At 35.3% G+C, this 21,125-nt stretch overlaps 1 protein-coding gene across 1 annotated transcript; it reads left to right on the top strand.

The window, feature by feature from the left end:
* The first annotated feature begins 2,001 nt into the window (after positions 1 to 2,001).
* On the top strand, positions 2,002 to 12,420 carry LOC139706202 (amine sulfotransferase-like). Its single transcript, XM_071613882.1, has 4 exons — positions 2,002 to 2,092; positions 2,912 to 3,006; positions 9,925 to 10,111; positions 12,106 to 12,420. The coding sequence occupies exons 1-4, from the start codon at positions 2,074 to 2,076 to the stop codon at positions 12,225 to 12,227; spliced, it is 423 nt and encodes a 140-aa protein (XP_071469983.1). The 5' UTR covers positions 2,002 to 2,073; the 3' UTR covers positions 12,228 to 12,420.
* The last annotated feature ends 8,705 nt before the right edge of the window (positions 12,421 to 21,125 follow it).

Genomic DNA, 21,125 nt, shown 5'->3' on the forward strand with positions numbered 1-21,125 from the left:
CTATATATTGATATGCTAAATTTTCATTGTCTCTCTCTTCAGTGTGCAATCTTTATTCCAAAAATAGGTACTTCTGCTGATTATGTAGCAGTTCCTCCCTGTTTTGTACATTTTAACTGATAAGGCAAAGTTTTCTATCTACTTTTTACAATATAGCGTAGTTCCACAACGCTTATCAAATGTGGATTTTAATTTAAGAGAGATTTTTTTCTGGGAAAACAAACATTGCAATATACCAACATTCTTGGAGCTTCATTCTATGTCTCTATTTTATCAGGTCTACTTTAATACCATCAATATGTACCTTTTATTATTCTTTTTACCCACTTGTAGATATTTAACATTGAAAAAAGTATAACTTTTTAATAATCTCGTCAATTTACTCCAATTTTGTGGTTATATATTTGCATTCATGCTGCAAAGATAAAAATTTTATATTCTCTTATTTTTAGAGTTTTCAGGATATAACGAGTTTTCTATTTTACTAGGTTTTCACCCTCTGAGGAACTAGCTTTTTTTCTGGATGTATACTTTCATTTTAATTATTATCTCATTTTAGTATATGTCTTTCTATCTTCTTTAATTAAATGTTCAGTTTACCTATTTCCAGTGTTTATATTTGTCAATATTAACATTTTAAAATGAATATCACTTTTAGTATAACTATGGATATGATTTTGTTAATGTTTAAAACTCTGTTATTTCAGTTTTACTTTTATAATTGGTTTCAGCTCTCTTGAGACTTTTTTAGTTTAAAAGTGTTTGTATAGTTTTCTATCATGGGCAATGATGTTTACATATTCTAATTTTTGGATTTTATTTAAAAGTTAATTGTCAATTGCATGATCAGTTTTCAAACATGTAATATGTTTCATACATGAGAAAAGGAGATAAACTTTCTGTGTTGGGTACTTATACAAATTTTAAAAACTAAATAAAATAAAATTTTAATAATCAATTTTATAAATTTATTTTTGCTTTTATTGTTATGTTAAAGACAGTTCTCTGTAAGTGTTCTACTATGATTGTGGCTAAATCAAAATACTTACAGATTTACTGGAACTTTTCCATTGAAGTTTTTCTATTATGATCATCAGTGGACAAAGGTTCCTTTTCTGTTGGTCTTTGAAAACAAATTATGGGCCATCATGTTAAATCATTTGGCCTACAATTTTACTTAATTTCATTTTGTTCCTTATTCTCTAAATCTCTGGGATTTTGCCACATGCTCTTGTTTGTTCTTGATTTGAAATGCCATTTTCACTGCTGCATAATATAACTTCTGAAAGTAGTTCTATCAGATCTGTACTTTCTCTTCATAGAAAAATTAGAATATTCCAGCATTTGCATATCACTACTTGCTGCTATGAATGTTCTTGAGAATGGCCTTTGGGCACATATGCAGGAATTTTCCTATAATATACATCCAAGAAGGGAACTGCAAAGCCAAAAGTACAAGGATTTTCAGTTCTATGGGATGGGGACTATATTTTCTTAAGAAAGCAGGTGTATCAGTTCCTGCTAAATTGCTAATGGACATGTTTTGACTTCCTCCTAGTAATGATACATATCAGACTTTTAAATTTTTTCAATGTGTTATTTATGAAGAGGTATGTTAAAGTGATCTTAACCTACATGTCCATACTCACTAATGAGATTAAGCCTGTTTTGATAGGTTATTGACAATAATTATTGTGTATTCTGTGAAAGGCCTTTTTTTGGTTCAACTTTTCATTAGTGGTATTTTCATATTAATTTTTTTATACAGTTTCTGTCCTATAAGTAAAAGAATTTATTTCAACACTTTTTGTAATAGAGAAAAATTGGGGGAACACCTAATTTTCCATGACTAGAAGAATGGATTAAGATGATTATGATTCATTCAGCTAATGAATATGATGCAACTGTTAAAAACTTGAAATAATATGCTGGAATTGTTAATATTATTTCTAATTCTTCCTGCAGATTCTTTATATCTACAGAAATCCTAAAGATGTTTTGGTTTCCTTTTTTCATTATTCAAATTGGGTGGCTATATTAAAGAATTCTGAAACTTTTGAGAATTATATAAAAATGTTTCTAGATGGACAAGGTAACTATGAGTTTATTTATCAAGAAACTTAGGAAAGATATGTAGAGAGATGGAAAAGGGCAATTGTACAATGCATGCTCTTGAGTAGTTACTATGACATATCAACTTAGTCTGCCACCCAGTGGCGTTTCCATTCCTTGCCAGGACCATGTGGGTTTTGTCAAGTTTTCAAAGGCATGTTGTTTGGAAAATATTTTGACCAGTCCATAAGAGGCTTACACGTATTCTATCAATTTAAACTAGCTACAAATATAATTAAAACAATACATTCCAGAATCACTAATGATCAGGGTGTTTGTGTACTCTCTCCTGGACCTGTGGTAAGCCTTCTAGGGCCATGGTGGAGTTTATCACTCCACTACTGATGAGGATTGAAGCTTGCAAGGGACTTGTAGTGAGAAGTATCAGGATCTCACTCATTTAAAGATTACATTCAGGTTTTGTCTCATTGTAAACAGGTAGCTTTGCTATCCAGAAATCTTAGAGAATGAGAAGAAAAATGGACATGTGTGTTTTCTGGTGGATATAGGAAAGTGGAGGAAATTGCTTTAAAGAAATCTGATTTAAACTTAGACCCAGGGGCTTTCTCATTTCTTCATTGCTGCCTTCCTACATCCATAAAGTCACTTTTCATGATCACTTCTCTATGAAAACCATGATTGTTCCCCTAAGCAGTAATCATTTCAAAACAGTAATATAGATGTTCAGTGGTTGGGGCCTTTATTTTTGTTTTTGTGACCATAAGGAGGAAAAGACAGAATACTTTGCTATTCAATAAGTGCAACATCTTTACCTTCTTACTAATTATTTTTTGCACAGTGGTGGGAAGTCGTTGGTTTGATCACATAAAAGGCTGGTATGAACACAGACATGACTTCAATATTCTGTTCATGAGCTATGAAGATATGAAAAAGGTAAAATAAGAAGTATTTTTTAAAATTCTATTTTTAAACCTTTTTTCTCCTGGTTTCAGTAAAACTCATTCTCCTAGTCATTTTCATACATATTTCGTAGGCTTTTGGGGGGTAAGTGGGGGGTCTAATTTCCTGCTTATCCATTAATTATTACTGGTTTTCCTCAAGGGTGTCTTCTCACTACACACAGTCACCATGGTTATCATTTAAAAACTGTAGAAATAAAGGCAACCTCAAATATCTAGGATACCAATCTTGTAAATCATTTTTATTAATATTAATTACGTATTAATGGGTGTTATCTGATTTCTATATGACCATGCAACATGCACTGATCATATACAATCTCCCTTCTTCCACTCTTACTTACCCTTCCCCCTGGACCCTTCACAGGCACTAGTATTCATGATTCTAGTTTCAGTCCATATTTGTTGTTGTTCTCACGTGTGCCTCTTGCACTACTTGTCTTTGTATGTCTGGCTTATTTTATTTAACATGATCTCCTTCAGTTCATGAATTTTGCTGGAAGATTTCATTTTTTTATATCTGAATAATAGTCCAGTGTGTGTGTGTGTGTGTGTGCACCATGTTTTCTTTATGTGTTCATCTTTGATAGACACCTAGGCTGAATCCTTATCTATTGTGAATAGTGATACAATAAACATGAACATGTGAGTTGTCTCTTCTATGGTGACTCTATTTCTTTTTGATATATACCCAGGAATGTAACAGTTGGATTATACAGTAGTTCTGTTTTTAGTTTAGTGGTTTTTTTTTTTTTTTTTTTTTTTTTTTTTTTTTTTTTTTGAGGATACACCATACAACAAACTTTTTTCCATGGTACTTGTACTTAAGAAAGTTCATCAAGGAACACCATGACAATGGGGGAAGAAGCCACTTCAAAGACAGGATAATTGTTGCTATAGATGAGGGTGAGGCCTGTGAGGCATGTTCTTCCTGTTTTTTAAAGAGAATCTTCATGTGAAGTCATAGGATGCTTATATGCTGGTGAAAGTTTCAAAACTGCCTGAAAACTTTGTGTAATTCAAACACAAGATAGTTGAAATTTATTGTTCTGTGGACTCTGGTTGGTATGTGGATTCATTAATACATCATATATTCAGTTACTTCAACAATCACTGAATGATTGCTCTGTGACTGGCACTGAATCATGAGTAATAGATGACTGAATTTTTTATAAACAGAACTCATAATCTATCAGGGAAAACAGGTACTCACCAAGCTAGTATATGTAGTTCAAAAGTAATAAGTGAAATTATTAAGGAAAAGTCTAACTATAATGTCAATGTGCATATGTACTGAGAGTATCTAGTATAGTTGAAAGTGAAGGTCTTTTTTTTTCCTGAAATAAATAAATAAGAGCGAACAGAAAGAAAAGAAATGGGAGAGACTTATAAGAAAAAAGGAAAATGCATGAGACCTTTGAAGACCTAAGGGAAGAACTTGAACAATGTGGAAGAGATGAAATATTAATATAGAGGGGTTTTGTAGGAGCCAGATTTTATAAGATCTGTGGACTATGTTAATGAGAGTGATTTCTTTAAAGTTAAAAGTAGTCAAGAGCCTCTAAAAGAATTATTAAGAGGGGTAGCCATAGAATATGATTTATATTTTTGAATGTTATTCCCATTCATGAATTAAAAAGAAAAAATAGTGAGTATAACTAATCCAGTCCAGACACAGACCAGTGTGTTAATCCACTGAACATCAGTGCTTCCTTGGATTGGAGTAATGTCATTATGAATGAAGAGAATACAGAGTTTTGAGGCACAGTTAAGATGTAAAAAGAAAAGGGATTGTACAAAGTACAAATGATAAAGAGAGAGGTATCAAGGATGCTTCCTTTATTTCCAGTTGGTGCAGGTGTGCAGATAGTGGTCTCATTCGTGAAGGTGTTTAGGGCACTCTGAGGCAGGGTTGGGTTAGAGGGGGATCAGAGGAGCTTGAATATGACATTGTTTTTGACCTGTGAAGATTAAAGTGATTTAGAAGAAATCAAATGAATAGAGTGAGAAACAAATGAAAAATACAAATCAAACTCAAAAAGATTTCTGCCTTTAGATATTAATGCCATTAATTTGAACATCATCACTATAAAGAATATAATGGCAGTAGCCTGGGAGGCTGAAGCAGGAGGGTTGAGAGTTCAAAAGTAGCTTCAGCAATTTAGTGAGGCTCTAAGCAACTCAATGAGACCCTATCTCAAAATAGAATATAAAAAGGGATAGGGATGTGGTTCAGTGGTTAAGGGGCCCTGGATTCAATTCCCAATACCAAAAAGAACAAAAGAATGTATGAGAAGAATGAATGTGGATAAAATTGATTGGGGTAGGATGGAGTAAGGAAGTAAAGGAGAGAAGGAATATAGACATTGGTCAACTCAAGTTTTCCGCTTTACAGCTCTTTCTAGAGAAACCTCACAATGTTGTCAAAAATTAGATATTCAGGGCTGGGGTGGTGGCTCAGTTGGTAGAGTGCTTGCCTAGCATGTGTCAGGAACTGGGTTCTATTTTCAGCAACGTATTTAAATAAATGAATAAAATAAAGGTCCATCAACATTCAAACAATATTTTTTTTAAAAAAACATTAGGTATTCATCAAAGTTGGAATACGTTTTGGAGTCTTCCTTTGTCTGTTGCTTCCCTTGGAAATGTCTTGGTAGTTTTACGAAACACTGCGCATGCCTGCTTCTCCAGTGATAAACCCAGCAAAATGTATAAACTCAGGGCAGTTTCTCTCAGAGGATTTTTCACATTTCTCACTTAATTAGTAGTAGTAGCCCTAGAACCTTAATGACTATGCAGGATTATTTTCTACTTTCCTGTCACAAGTAGAGTCGAGTGGTATATAATTGAACTAGAAGCAATTATAACTATAATGTTTAAAGATTCATATTTAGGTGGAAAAAGTCAAGTTAGAAGACCAATAATTCATTATCATATAATGAGGATGGAGGTTACCATTAGGGGAAGGACAAGGTTTAAAATGAGGAAAGGGTGTTTATTGGGGGATTCTGGAATGCGTGTCATTTTCATATATGTATTTTATTTTAAAATGTAAAAATTCTGGAAATACTTTATCTTAAGAGAAATGATACTCCCCTTTGGGGGGAGTCTAATATGAGAGATTTAATCATTCCCATCCTGTTATCTTTTCCTTCAACATATTGGAACTGGCTGATGCCTCTAGGAAAGAGATGCATATATACCTGAAGGGTGTGGGGCAGTTGTCTTTGGAGACCCCACAAATACAGTGGTAAAGAAGAGAGCTGCCCGTTGTGTTACATGAAAAACCATTTTGTGGAATATGGCTCAGAATTTTGGATAGTAATTGGTAGTAGAATTAGGGAATGGCTGGTGTTCTGAAGAACTGGCCAAAGTACAAGACTGTAGCAAGACCTAGAAAATAATCTCTGAATCTATGTTATGGTTTAATTATGACTTGTCCCCCAAAAGATCATATGTGAGACTATGAAAGAAAAGTTTAGGGATGATATATGATAGGATGATAAAAGGCCTGATCTAATCAGGGCATTAATATCCTAAGTGGTAATTTTAGGCAGGTAGGTAGGGTAGAGCTGGAGGAGGTAGGTCATCAGGGATATCCCTTTGTGGTATAATGTCATGAGCTGATTGGAGCTCTCTCTGCTTCCTGGTGTGATGTCTTGAGTTGCTTTTCTCCACCACATTCTTCCACCGTGATATTCTGACTCACTTCAGGCCCTGTGGAATGGAGCCGGCTGTCTATGGACTGAGACCTCTGAAACCGCGAGCCACCAAAAAAACTTTGCCTCCTCTACGTTTATTCTTGTCAGGTTTTTTTGGTCACAGCAACGAAAAACCTGACTAAAACAATCTGTGTTTCATCTTCCATTAAAATTATTCACTAAAGTCTACATTTCGATTAACAAGCTGGGGGTTTATCTGATACTTTGGTTAATAATAGTTGGCTTTGAGGGAAAGACTTTAATTTTATCTCTTATTTCCTTGTATGTGACAAGTATAGCTGTTTTGAAATTCTTTCGGATAATTTCTACATTTGTAACATCGATAGTTCTATTTTATTGTCTTTTTTATGCTAGAACTTGTTCACATTTTCTTATCCCTTTGTATTCATTTATATCCTAATTTTATTATTTTTTTCTGCACCCAAGTTTGGTGTAGAAATAAGTTAATAACTGTGGTGTGGGAGACCAACCTTGCACATGACTGAGTCACACTCCTCTGCTGGGTGCTGAGGCACTCAATCACAGAAATGTGGCAGAGCTTTCCCCACCCTTCTTGGGTTCAAGGGTTGGTGTTTCGTGCATGGGTGTGTCTTGCTACAGCCCCATGGGTGAAGCTATGCTCACCTGTTCTTTTGTAATATAACCCCTTGCCCTGTTTAGGATAGAATCTTCCATGGAAGTGCCTTGTGTGTGTCCCCTTCTCTTACTCTGCCCTTGGGTGTGGCCTACCCAGGTGTCAGTAAACCTGCTGACAGTGGACATCATGAACATAGACTCAGCCCCCTGAAACCTGACCCGTTGCCTCATTTGAATAGCTTCTCCTCAATAAAAGGGGTCAGGGCATGTGCACTCACTCTCTCTCTTCCTGCGGACCCTTAAGGTCAGAGGAGCCATCACAGCGACCCCAAAGAAAAAGGTATTTGTGTCCCTTGTGTGGTTATTTTGCACAGCCCAATTAGCCCAGTTCAACTGGAGTAACCCCTGAGCATTTTCTGTGGACCTGTTATTTTTATTCATCCTCTCACACTACATTTTTTCCCCTACAAGAATACAGCTAACATACTCAGGAAGTTAGCAAGGCCCTGTATCCTCTGTCCCCAACCTGCCAACCCATCTCCATTTCTTGTGAGCACATAGTGTATCAAGCACTTTGAAGTTCACATTTCATAGGGTTAGGGGTTTCAGGTTTCTTTAGTTGGGGGCTCATTTTTTAAAATTTTATCCAGAAAAGAAATCTTTGCTTCTTGAATTGAAAGAAAAGTTCCTTTCTCATGAAAATTGTTATAACCTCTTTGAGATACAGTTTTTCCAGTTAAAGTACTATTGCCTATAGTAATTCTGTTTAGGTTTTATCCTCCCACTGAAGTTTTTACTTGTGATAAAATATCCATGACATAAAGTATATTTTTTACTTGTGATAAAATATCCATGACATAAAATATGCCACTTTAACGACTTTGAAGCGGATACCAGGGATTGAACTCAGGGACACGCAACCACTGAGTCACATCCCCAGCCCTATTTTGTATTTTTTTAGAGACAGGGTCTCACAGAGTTGCTTAGCCCTTGCTAAATTGCTGAGGCTGGCTTTGAACTCACCATCCTTCTGCCTCTGCCTCCTGAGTCCCTGGGATTACAGGCATGAGCCACCGTTCCCAGCCTGCTTTAACCATTTTTTAAGGGAACAGTTGTGTGTCATGAAGTATGTTCATATTCTTGTGCCAACATCACCACTCTCCTACTCTAAAATGAATTCATATTGCAAAACTGAAACTCTATATTCACAAGGCTATAATCCCTCATTCTCCAGTCTCAGCTCCCTGTAGGTCTTGTAAAAAAACATTCTACTTTCTGTGTTTATGAAGTTGATTAGTCTTAGTATATCATATCAGTGGAATCATACAGTATTTGTCCTTTTTGACTGGCTCATTTAACTTAACTTACCATAATGTCTTCAGGGTTCATGCATTTGTAGCATAATGCCTTCCTTCTAAGGCTGAATAATATTCCAATGTACATATGTACTACATTGTATTTGTGTATCTCATACATATACATACATATAGATCACTTTTATATTCTGCATTGTGAATAATGATGTATGAACATGGTGTACAAATCTCTCTCTGAGACTTTAACTTTCAATATTTGGGGTACATACACAGAAGTGGATTTGTTGGGTCATATTGTAATGCTGTTTTTAGGTTCATACTATTTCCATTGCATTTGCAGCATTTTTACATTTCTACCAACATGCATAAATCTTAATTTTTCTGATTCATTGGTCTTATTGTTGTCTGATGTGGTTTATTTTTAATAATAAAAATATTGAAATAAAAATAAATAAAATATTTAAAATTTTAAAATAATAATAGCCTTCCTAATGGGTGTGAAGTGGTACCTTACTGTGGTTGATTTGCATTTCCCTAATGATTAGTGATACTGAGCATCTTTTCATGTACTTATTGGACATGTGTATATCTACTTTGAAGAAATCCTTTGCCAATTTTTAATTGGACTGGTTTTTTTATTCTCGTTGATTTGTAAGAATTCTTTATGTATTCTGGGTAGTAGAACTTTTAAGATATTTGGTTTCTTATTCTACAACTTAAATTTCTTTGTTCTAATGTCTTTTTTGTTTTATTTTTTGTTTGTTTTGGTGTGTGTGTGTGTGTGTGTGTGAGTGTACTTGGGGTTTTTAATGTAAAAGATAATCTTATGCGCTAACAGGGACCACTTCATTTGCTTTATTTTCTATTTCAGTACCTTTTTTGTTTTTATTGCTTAGGTGCTGCAGCTAGTATTTCTAGTATCATGATAAATTAAAGTGGAAAAATGGAGTTGAACTTACTCCACATCTCAGATGAAAATCTTTCTCTCTTAGTTGAGTTTGCTGTTAGCTGTTCCATATAAGACTTTTTCATGTTGACGTAGATTCCTTCCATTGCAGATTTATTGAGAGTTTCATCATAAAAAGATGTTGGGTTTTGTTAAATGTTTTTTGTGCATCAATTGAGATAATCATGTCAGTTTGTTTCCCCATTCTCTTTTCATAACAAACTGCATGGTTCATATGATGACACTTCTTTGCATTCCAGCAATCAATTTCACTAGAATATGAAAATGTTGTGTGTTTGGCTGTAACTCATGCATACTCATGACTCTTTCAGGACCTCAGAAGTGCAGTGTTGAAAATCTGTAGATTTCTTGAGAAAGAACTTAGTGAAGAAGTCGTGGATACTGTTGTGAAACAGGCTTCATTTCAGAACATGAAGACTAATCCACAAGCAAATTATGATGATATTGTAAAACAGGAAATGGGAGTGAGAAACAACGAAGGAAATTTTCTGCGGAAAGGTACTATTCAGTAGTTCTTAGTAGCAAGATGTAAGCTGTCATTCAAGTCCTTGATACCTAGGAGAAATAATAAGTGCTTCCATTATGTCTCTCCAAGTAACAGTGACATTTGGAACCTAGAGAAATTAAGCATCTAATTGAGAGTAGGTCTGAAGAGGTTTTCAAGAAACCTAAGTGTTTTAGTATACAAACTGCTTAATTAATATTGCCTTATTTCTAAGTCACATGAGCCTCGTCAGGTATATTAAATGAGAAGAACAATAATCCTTATTTTCCCTTTGTTCTTCTAGAATAATCTAAGGAGTAAACTTAATGTGTGTTTTGCTGTGCTGGGAGGAGGTTTGGATTACTGTGTTACCATGTGTCATCACAAAGAGTGATATCTTATTAGTGCTATCTGCTATGAATTCAGTTACTTCAAAAAATCCTTGAAATCGTTTTTACTGTGATCTTATTACATGCTTGAAGTAGTTGTCAAGAATGAATATTATTTCCCTTGTAACTGATACCCTTTAAATTCAAAGTATTATTATTATTATTAGTAGTAGTATAGTAGTACCAAGGATTGAACTCGGGGGCACTCAAGCACTAAACCACATCCCCAGCTGCTATTTGGTATTTTATTTAGAGACAGGGTCTCACACTGAGATGCTTAGAGCCTCACCCTTGCTGAGGCTGGCTTTGAACTCAACATCCTCCTGCTCAGCCTCCTGAGCTGCTGGGATTACAAGCATACAACACCACACCTGGCTTCAAATTGTTAATTTTTAATTTAATCATTTAGTGTATAAACATTCTAAACATTTCACTTCTACTTTATTCACATTTTATGTCATAATTGGCTCATAATTTACCAATAGGATGATGGATATTAATTTATGAACAATTGTATAAACATCCTATGGAAATTGCCCTAGATATTGATATATTTTTAAATTCCTTTTTTTGATGACATTTATTATAAATTCTCCCTTTTAATTCCTCAGCTACAGTAGATAAAAAGCAATTCTCATATCCCTAAGAGCTTGTTATCTTTTCCAAAGGCCAATAATAATGTCTATACATGTGAACCTGATAGCTGGAAATGCCAAGTTATTTTTCACTTAAGAAGAATGGCATAATGTAATCCCTGCGGTTCAGGAGGCTGAGGCAGAGGAATGCAAGTTCAAAGCCAGCCTCAGCAAAAACAAGGTGCTAAGCAACTCAGTGAGATCCTGGCTCTAAATAAAAAACAAAATAGAGGTGGGGAGTGGTTTAGTGGTCGAGTACCCCTGAGTTCAATCTCCGGTACTCACCCCCACGAAAAAGAATGGCATAATGATGGTTTAATCTTGTATAAAAAAAAAAAAAAAGATGCAGAAAGAGAAGCTCTGGTGCTCTATATGACTTTGATTTTATAGGTTGAAAATACTTGAGTTTTGTTTTTGTTTTTTTTTTTCAAATTGAAAAAGAAAGAAATACTTATCTTGGAGGGTTTTAGTAAGAATTATATTACAGTTGATAAATGTGGTGCACTTAGTATGAGGTTCACTTAGTATATATACAGGAGTATATATATTAAAATACTTTTTAAATTCTAATGTATTCATATCTTTATAGTTTTTTTATTCCTAAGGATCACAGAGTGGGAAAGGCTAACATATGGAGAAGTAAATTTTAAATCTCTTTACTGCATTATTTTGTTCCTAGATTCTTTATTCAATCATTCCTGTGTAAGAAAAGATGAGGTCTCCAATCCTGTGGATCTGAACAAATATTTAGCTTGGTTGAAAAGAGATTAACCCATTAATTTCCAATTTTTAAATTCTGTGAACACAATAATATTCACATATTATTAGAAAGTTAAAAAATAGGTATATTGGTTGCTCCATTTAAATTTGACAGGGGTTCCACATCTGGGACAATGGGACACATGGGTTCAAATGGTTGAGGCAGTCTTTAGCATGAAGTGTTCTTTATTCACCAAAGTGACATTCATGTTCATATCCCATTAGGTACCATTGGAGATTGGAAACATCATTTTACTGTGGAGCAGAATGAAAGATTTGACCAGATATTCCAAAGGGAAATGAAAGACTTTCCCCTCAAGTTCGTCTGGGATATAAATGAGGAGTAGAATTCTAATCAAACTATAAAAGAATCATGTAAACTCTAATCAAATGCTATACCTTAACATACATAATAATAATAACATACATAATGCCTACTACTAATTATAAAACTTCATTAACAAAATAAATAAACTATGCTTAGATCAGTTGCCATGAATTCTTTAAAATTTAAAAAAATTAGTTTTACTTTAATAATTAAAATTACAAATCAGAAATTAAAATGCTTTTGCAGCTTTGGTACCCTGCATGAAAATGGCAAAACAGGAAGCATAAAACATGACTTGCAAATATCTTCAGAAATTATTCTGTATTGTGTATTTTCCAATAACCACAATTAAATTCAGGATCAATTAAACATTAAAAATCATTTTATTCTTGTACTTAAATTTTAATTCTTTGGTTTCGAAATCAATGTGGATATTCAAATGTGATATAGAATAAATGGAGAAGTCCTATATAAATAGGTACTTCTTTTTAATAATTTAACAGATCACAGTTTGCACTAGATGAAAAAATAGTTTTTTCAGGCTGGTCAGGATGGCATGCACTTGTAATCTCATGACCTAGGAAGCTGAGGTAAGAGGATAGCAAGTTCTAGCCAGCCTCAGCTACATACAGAGACCCTGTGTCAAAAGTTTTAGAAAAGGAAAGGAGGCTTGGGGATATAGTTCAGTAGTAGAACTCCCCTGTGGTTATTCCCCAGTACAGTAACACTACCACCACTACAACAAAGTTCTATCCATAATGTATCACTCAATAAAATTACATCACAGAAATTGAACAGTTGAATATTTAATAAAAGTTTAGTAGATTTATAAGCCTTTAAGGGTAGCACCATACAAAGTCATCAAATGGAAACAACCTGTGTTACTTGGCTTTCCATTATTATAACAAAATACCTGAGATAATAAATTCATAAGAAAGGAAAAGTCCATTTTGGATCATTGTTTCAGAGTTTTCAGACACAGTCACTTGACTCAGTGGATTATGGGCTGTAGTGAAACATTATTTCATGATGGGCAGTGTGTAGTGGAGTAAAGCTCCTCCCTTCAAGGCATCTGGGAAGGAAAAAGAGAGAAAGAAGAAAAGTCCAGGGTCCTAATATTCCCCAATGGAATGGCCCTGATGACTTAACTTTCTCCATCTAGACCCGACAGGTGGTCTGCTTCCCAAGAGCACTAAGGAGTAGGGATGGAGCTTTCAACACAGGGGTCTTTTGGAGGACACTTACCCAAACCATAGCACAAACCAATATCCATGTACATCCAAATAAATAAGTAAATTGTGATATTTCACATTATGAAACAAATTATCTATAAAGAAGCATGAATTACAATTCTCTGAAAAACATACACAAGTTTAGAAATATAATATTCAGTGGAAACATGCCAGACACTTATTGCATGTTTTCTTATATGATTCGAAAAAAGGTGCAACTAATGATGGTTTTAGAAGGTGGGTGTTCACCTTCAAGGAATAATGCAGTAACTTAACAGGTAAATGAGAGCACTTCTGGGATGTTAGCATTTTTTCTTTTCCCTTGATCTTAGTACTGTTCCTTTTGGGAATATTTGTGTGACAGTGTACATAGGATTTGTATATTTTTCTGATTTTTACCATACATTTATTTGATTTATAAAATAAATAAGAAAACATTTCCAAAGAGCAGAAAAAATCTTGCAGTAATTAAATGGACAAAACATTAATTCATAGTTAGCAAAAGTTTAAAAATTAGGGAATACTCAATGATGTGCTCAGATGCAAAAAGTTCCAGAGGAAAAAAGAAAGAGAACAAAGCATTGGGCTCTTAGAGAACCACTGAAAATAAGGACTGATTATATTTTAAATGTTAATTTTAATGTTTCCTCTCAAAAATGGGTAGAAGTCTCCTAACCTTGAGAATCTTGAGAAGGGAAGGATCATGTATGTCCCCTATAGACTAAATTTGATGGATGTCATTGCAAGGATTAAAGAATATTGGGATGGGTATTGGCTCAAGCAGTAGCGCGCTCACCTGCCATGTGTGCAGCCTGGGTTCGATCTTCAGCACCACATACAAACAAAGATGTTGTGTCCGCGTATAACTAATATATATATATATATATATATATATATATATATATATATATATATATATATATATATATATATATATGGCTGGGAATAGATTTCACCTCTGCTTATGCTCATGGGGAAGTTCCAGTTAAGTAGGCTGAAACCCACTGTCTCTGCAGAACCCACTGTGGAGGAGGTAAGTGGCTTTTCCTTAGTATTTGCCTGGAAGAGATTGGGAAAGGGTGAAAAAGGATTCTGTTCTGCAAGATCTCTTTACTGCCATCCACTTGTTGAGAGAGCAGACCTGTCTCACAAAAAAATTTTTTTTTTTTTTGTACTAGGGATTGAACTCAAGGGCACTCAATCACTGAGCTACATCTCCAGCTCCATTTTGTATTTTATTAAGAGACAGGGTCTTACTGAGTTGCTTAGTACCTTGCTGTTGCTGAGGCTGGCTTTGAATTCACGATCCTCCTGTCTCATCCTCCTGAGCTGCTGGGATGACAGACGTGTGCCACTGCGCCAGGCTCAGAAATTTTTAAAGTATGTGCCCATTGAAATTTCTGGGTATATATTGTCCTTGTATCCAGGCTTGGATATATAGAAGGGGGAACAGACAGAACTTAACACTGGGTAGCTACTGAAGTCCTTAATCTCTGGGAAATCATCTTTTTTTCCTCCATCTTTCAACATCATCTGATAGTTGCTTTGATCAGTTTCTAGTTGTAAATAATAGGAATAACAATTCAGCTATCAAGGAGGTGGAATCGTCAATGAATGAGAGAACTGAATCAAGTTGGTTGATCTCTATAGTAAGAATGGATAATGGGTGATATGTGGACATAATGTAACATTCAACACTGGGTTGAGTCTTTCATGAAGGACAATGGGCTAATTATATGAAGTTAGCAATAAAAAAGAAGGACTGTCAAACACCACTCATGAGACAGAAAATGGCCACAATTGGAAAAAAAAATACTACAAGGAGAGCATTATTTTCATAAGGAAGATAAATGTTTCCTATAATAAAAAGTTGAAGGACAGGTTCCTAGAAGATTGCTGATGTTAAAGAGTATTTGGTTGATAGTTGCCCATGATTTCAAAAGGCATAAGATATAGGGCTTCAGAAGCAGAGGAGGCGTAGAAATTTGGCCAAGTTAGAGCAAATAGGTGAAGGACAGGTTCCCAGAAGACATAGATATTATAGAATATTTGGTTGATAATTGACTATGGATTTCAAAGGGATAAGAGATAGGGTTTCAGAAGCTGGGAAAAGGTGGACTGTTGACTCAGAACAAAAAGGTAAAGGGTATGTTTCAAAAGCAAACAGAGATTTCAGAGTATTTGATTGATAATTAACAGGGATTTCAAAGGGCACAAAAGTTAGGTCTTTAGGAGACAGGGACGGGTAGAATATGCACTCAGAAAAGGTAATTTTCAAAGCTCAGTAGAGCAAAAAAGGAGTGAAGACTTCTGAGAATCTAGTTATCTCCAAGTAACCAACAGGTAAGGGATCAAATGTGAAGTAGTGGAGAGTGGAGCTGCTGAGAGAACTGAGTGAGGAAGGGACTGTGGGAATCTTTCTTGGATCCTATAGCATCCTGGGTTCCCACTGGGGTCCTACCCATTAATGCATATTTGCCTGAAAAAAAAAACATGGTTATTCTGAGTATAGAGAAATAACAACATCTTATATCGATTTTTCTGGTCCTAACTTGAGAGAGACCTGCTGGTGAATGGTCTCAATTAAAATGTGCATCTTTTAAGTTTTTACATGTAAGAATGGAAGCAAAGAACTAAGCATTTTTCTGAAGAAGCTAGAAAATGGGAAAAGACGATGATGTTGACAAAGATAAGAACTAAAAGTAATATTTTGAAAATGGTCTAACAATTGGAATGACAATAAATACAAGTGTTCCACATTCTTCTGTTTTTTTTTTTTTTTTTCTGAAAATGTGAAGAACAAAACCTGGTAAGCTCATTAAAATGAAAAAAAACACAAACAGGAAATAGTATGCTATATGACCACAGATACAGAGATGATTATATGAGACTACCTTTTGCAATACCTGTTTACTGAGCTATAATATACTGATGACATGAACCTTTTTTTCTGAGCAAATATGAATGGCCAAAATGGAAGTAAGGATAGAAAAATAGCAGGACGTGATTAAAAGGCATGGAAAATATTGAAAATATTTTATCAAAAATATTATTTTCCTTAGATTTCTGTAGCTTAGTACCACAAAACGAGTGGCTTAAAACAGTAGAAATTGGGCTGGGATACAGCTCAGTGGCAAAGCACTTGCCTCATATTCTCAAAACCCTGGGTTTGATCCCCAGTTCCATAAAAGACAAGGAAAAAAACAGTGACAATTTATCCTTTATACATTTAGAGGCTACAAGTAGAAATTCAGGCGTAGACATGTGGGGCCATGTTCTCTCTGCTGCTTCTAGGGGAGAATTCTTCTGTGGTTTGGATATGGATTTTTTTCCTCAAAAGTTCATATGCTGACATCTTGATCCTCAGTATGATGGTATTAGGCTTAGTCCCATTTTGTTTAAGAGATAGAGCCTAGTAGAAGGTGTGTTAGTCAGTTTTCTATTGCTATGACAACATACCCAAGAAAAACAATTTGAAAGGTGGAAAGTTTGTTTTGGCTCACAATTTCAGAGGATTTAATCCATGTTGCTTTGGGTCTGTGACACAACAATGCATCATGGTAGGAATGCATGTTAGAGGAGGCCTGTTAACATCATGGTGACAAAGAAACAGAGAGAGAGAGAGAGAGAGAGAGAGAGAGAGAGAGAGAGCAGGGGTGGGGGGAGGGGCCAGGGTCTCAATAACTCCTTCAAGTGCATGCCCCAAATCATGTTTTTTCCATTAGGCCTCATCTTCGGAAGATTCACCCCCTCCCAATAGCACCACAGTCTGGAGACCAAGTGTTGAATACATGAACCTCCCAGTGGTCATTCAAGATCCAAACTACAAAGTCATGGGAGTCCACCATTCATGAATGGATTGATGCTGCCTCAGGAGGGATGGTTGTCATAAAGTGAGGCCAGTCCTTGCCTTGGCCCTTTCTATACACACCTAGGTCCATTTCTCCACTATGTTATGACTCCGCCATAGTCCCCTCACCATGATGTTGATGACATGATGCTTGCACCATACATTTACTGTAATTGTGGAGGAAACCAAGTATGAGATATTGCTTTCAAAGATACTTTAGTAAAGTTCTTTTAAAAAAGTTTCAAATTACTCACATATTCAAAAAGAAATCATAATTTCTTTTCATATGTAGTAGTGAATACATGTCAATAAACTACATGTCAAACTTGCAGCTGCAGCTAATGCTGAACTTAGATATTTATAGCTTTAAAAAATGTTCATTTAAAAAAAGTAAAAAGTCTTATAGTAAATGAGTTAAACATCTAATTTTTTAAAAATTAGAGGAATAACAGAATAAAACGAGAGAAATTAGATGAAATAATAAAGAGCAACAATTGATAACATAGATAACAGATATTTAAAATAATCAGAAGTCCCGTTTCTGAAAGGTTGAAATAAATTCCTAAAAATATATTTGACAAAACTGAACAATAAAAAGGTTAAAAGACCCAAGTACATAATACTATGAATAAAAAGGAAATTTCAACTACAGATATAGTAGAAAATAGAACAAAAGATGTTATTGAAAACTTATTTTTAATATGTTTTAAATTTAGTTAAAATTGTTAAATTACTAGGAAAGATTATATTACAAAAGTGATTCAAGAAAAAGTAGGAAAAAAGAAAAAAGAATGCCAACACTCTTCAAGTTATTCCTTAAAATATAAAAAAAATAAAATTTATTCTATGTAGCTAGTATCATTCTAATACCAGAACCAGGTAAGGACATACCAAAGAAAGAAAACTCATAGACCAAAATCACTGATTAAATTATATTTAAAAATCTGCAATAAAATATTAGCAAATCATATTCAACAATATATTGAGAAGATTAGATATCTTCACCAAGTTGATTTCAACCCAAGGTTACAAGGATGGTTTAACATTTGCAATTCAATTAAATGTAATTCACTTCATAAATAGGATTAAGGATATAAATCACAAATCATCTCCATAGATGTAGACAAATCTTCAACAATGTTCAACTCTCTTTCATGATAAAAACACTAAAGGAATGAGGGGTAGGAGGAACTTACCATAACATCCTATAGACTATATATGACAAACCCAAAGCCTTATAGTGAATGGGGAAAAGCCAAAAACATTTTCTTTAAAATCCAATATAAGTTAAGGATATCCACTCCTACCACTCCTATTCTATATAGAATTAGAAATTCTAGCCAGAACAATATGGCAAGAGAGGGAAATACAATGGATAACAGGAAAGGCAAAATTTAAATTTCCACTGTTTATCAGAATGTGGAAGATGGCGGCGAATGGAGTGCATCACCCCCGTGTACCGCGTCACTGCGCTGGTGAATGACGAGTTAGAACGGCCAAAAGCTATCTTGTTAGGAATTTCCAGCAAAATTGGGGTGCACCAAAACCTAGAGGAAGGATTTCCATCGCCCAAGGATCAGTTACTGGGGCTCAACCATGAGTGAACTGTCCGCCCAGAGATTCAAGCTGTTTATTCAGTGGCCCACCCCGCTGCTAGAGACTGTGGCGTGCTGGGAAACGGCGTCCCTAGAAATGGCAAGCTAGCAATGCAGAGAAATGGTGCTGCAGATTCTGTGGGCTCCTGCCAGCTGTGCCCTCACTGTGCTCCGGGCTGAGTTCTGGGTTTGAGACGGGGGAAGGAAGCGGTTCAGTTCTATCCTCCACACTGGGCAGCCCACCTAGGAAGCCAGCGGCCACCATCTTGGAGAGCTGACGTCACCATCGCCAGTTTTCGACAGATTGCAGCTCATTTAGCGATAGAACAGGTCTGTGTCATTTAGACCATCTCCCATACAGTGGGGAAATCACATAAAATCTCTCCCCGGCTTTCTGGGGGTGTGATTAACAGAGTGAACGTGAATAGACCTGTGGGGAAAGGTAAAGGCACCTGACCTCCAACTCCCGCCCCCAACAGTGGCGAAAACAAAACCTGTAGCGCCAGGTCTTGGAGGAGGGGCTAGTGGAGGGAATCAAAACAATAAGGTGCCAGTTCCCAAAATCTGCGCTCCATGTCCAGGAAACTGCAGGCACAGAGTGTAGTTTGAACTGCTGAGAGGTATCACACCGGGAAAGGCCTGGCTGACAGGAGAAGTCAGGAGACTAGAAACCAGTAATAAACCTAAGCTAACAGGATTTGAGAGACACCAGGGGGGGGAGGAGGTTGTGGCCTCACATGGATTGTTTCCTACAGCCAGAGGGCAAAATCTTGGCCCAGAAGACACAGCACCACCTACTGGAAGCGAAGAAAATAGAAGTCTAACAGTGTCCCATTTTTCTTTCTTTTTTTTTTAAATTTTTTAAAAATTTTTTAATTTTAATTTTTTTTCTTTTCTATAATTATATTATTATTTTTTAAATGTAATTTGTATTTTACTGCATTTTATTATTATTTTTTATTATCATTTCTTTTTCTTTTCTATTCTTTTCTCTTTCTTTCCTCTCTACCTCTCTCTTTCTTGGATTGCTTCCTTACCTTTTCCCCATCTTTCCTCTTAAGCATGACCACCCAGATTATGTACAACTTACTAAATGCAAATAGATGAATACTACAAATCGGTCCATAGTCCGCCTAAGCCCTTAACTACTCCCAAGTACTCCTGTCTTTTCTCTTGTTAATATCCGCCTGCATTTGAGCAACACCCCAAAGAAGCTAACATATACTAACCTCCATACCATCAAATCGCCCGACCTCAACATAAAATCCTAAGTTCAAACCTCAATTCTATACATGCCATCAAATTCTGTAGGCCTTTAATGAAACTAATGAATTTACCTTAAATCACAATTAAATCCAACATTTCTAAACATTGTCTCCCAACACAAAGGAGAGATATTGGAACTATAAAAACCAAAACAAATTTAAAGAAGAAAACAGAAACAGAGTAGTCAAACAGAGTTGGAAAGTAACGTGAGCACCATGAAAAAACAAGGGAAAAAAGGATTACAAACAATGCAGGACAACTTAAATTCACAGGAGAACCTAGAGGCATCAGAAAAATGGACAGAGAAAGAACTCAAGGCATACCTAACTCAGATGGAACGGAATCTTAGAGAAGACATTAGACAGCAAGTCCAAACAATGAAAGTATACTTTGGAAATGAATTAAATAGGCAAATTCAAATGGCAAAAAACGAGCTCTACCAGGAGATAGAGATTTAAAAAAAAATCAAACAGTAATCCTAGAAATGCAGAAAACCATAAACCAAATTAAAAACTCAAATGAGAATATTACAAATAGACTAGATCAAATAGAAGTCAGAACATCAGATAATGAAGACAAAGTTTATCAACTTGAAAAGAATATAGTCAACACAGAAAGGATGCTAAGAAATCACCAGCAATCTATCCAAGAGATATGGGATGTCATAAAAAAACCAAACTTGAGAGTCATCGGGATAGAAGAAGGTATAGAGGTTCAAACCAAAGGAATGAACAATCTACTGAATGAAATAATCCTAGAAAACTTCCCAGATATGAAAGATGGATTGGATTGCCAAATCCTGGAAGCCTACAGGACCCCAAACATACAAAACCGTAATAGACCAACTCCAAGACACATAATTATGAAGATATCCAACAGACAGAACAAGGAGAGAATGTTAAAAGCTACGAGAGAAAGAAGGCAAATTACATTCAGGGGTAAACTAATTAGGTTAATGGCTGATTTTTCATCAC

The sequence above is a fragment of the Marmota flaviventris genome, chromosome 6, assembly GCF_047511675.1.
Source record: "Marmota flaviventris isolate mMarFla1 chromosome 6, mMarFla1.hap1, whole genome shotgun sequence".
Taxonomy (NCBI): Eukaryota; Metazoa; Chordata; class Mammalia; order Rodentia; family Sciuridae; genus Marmota; species Marmota flaviventris.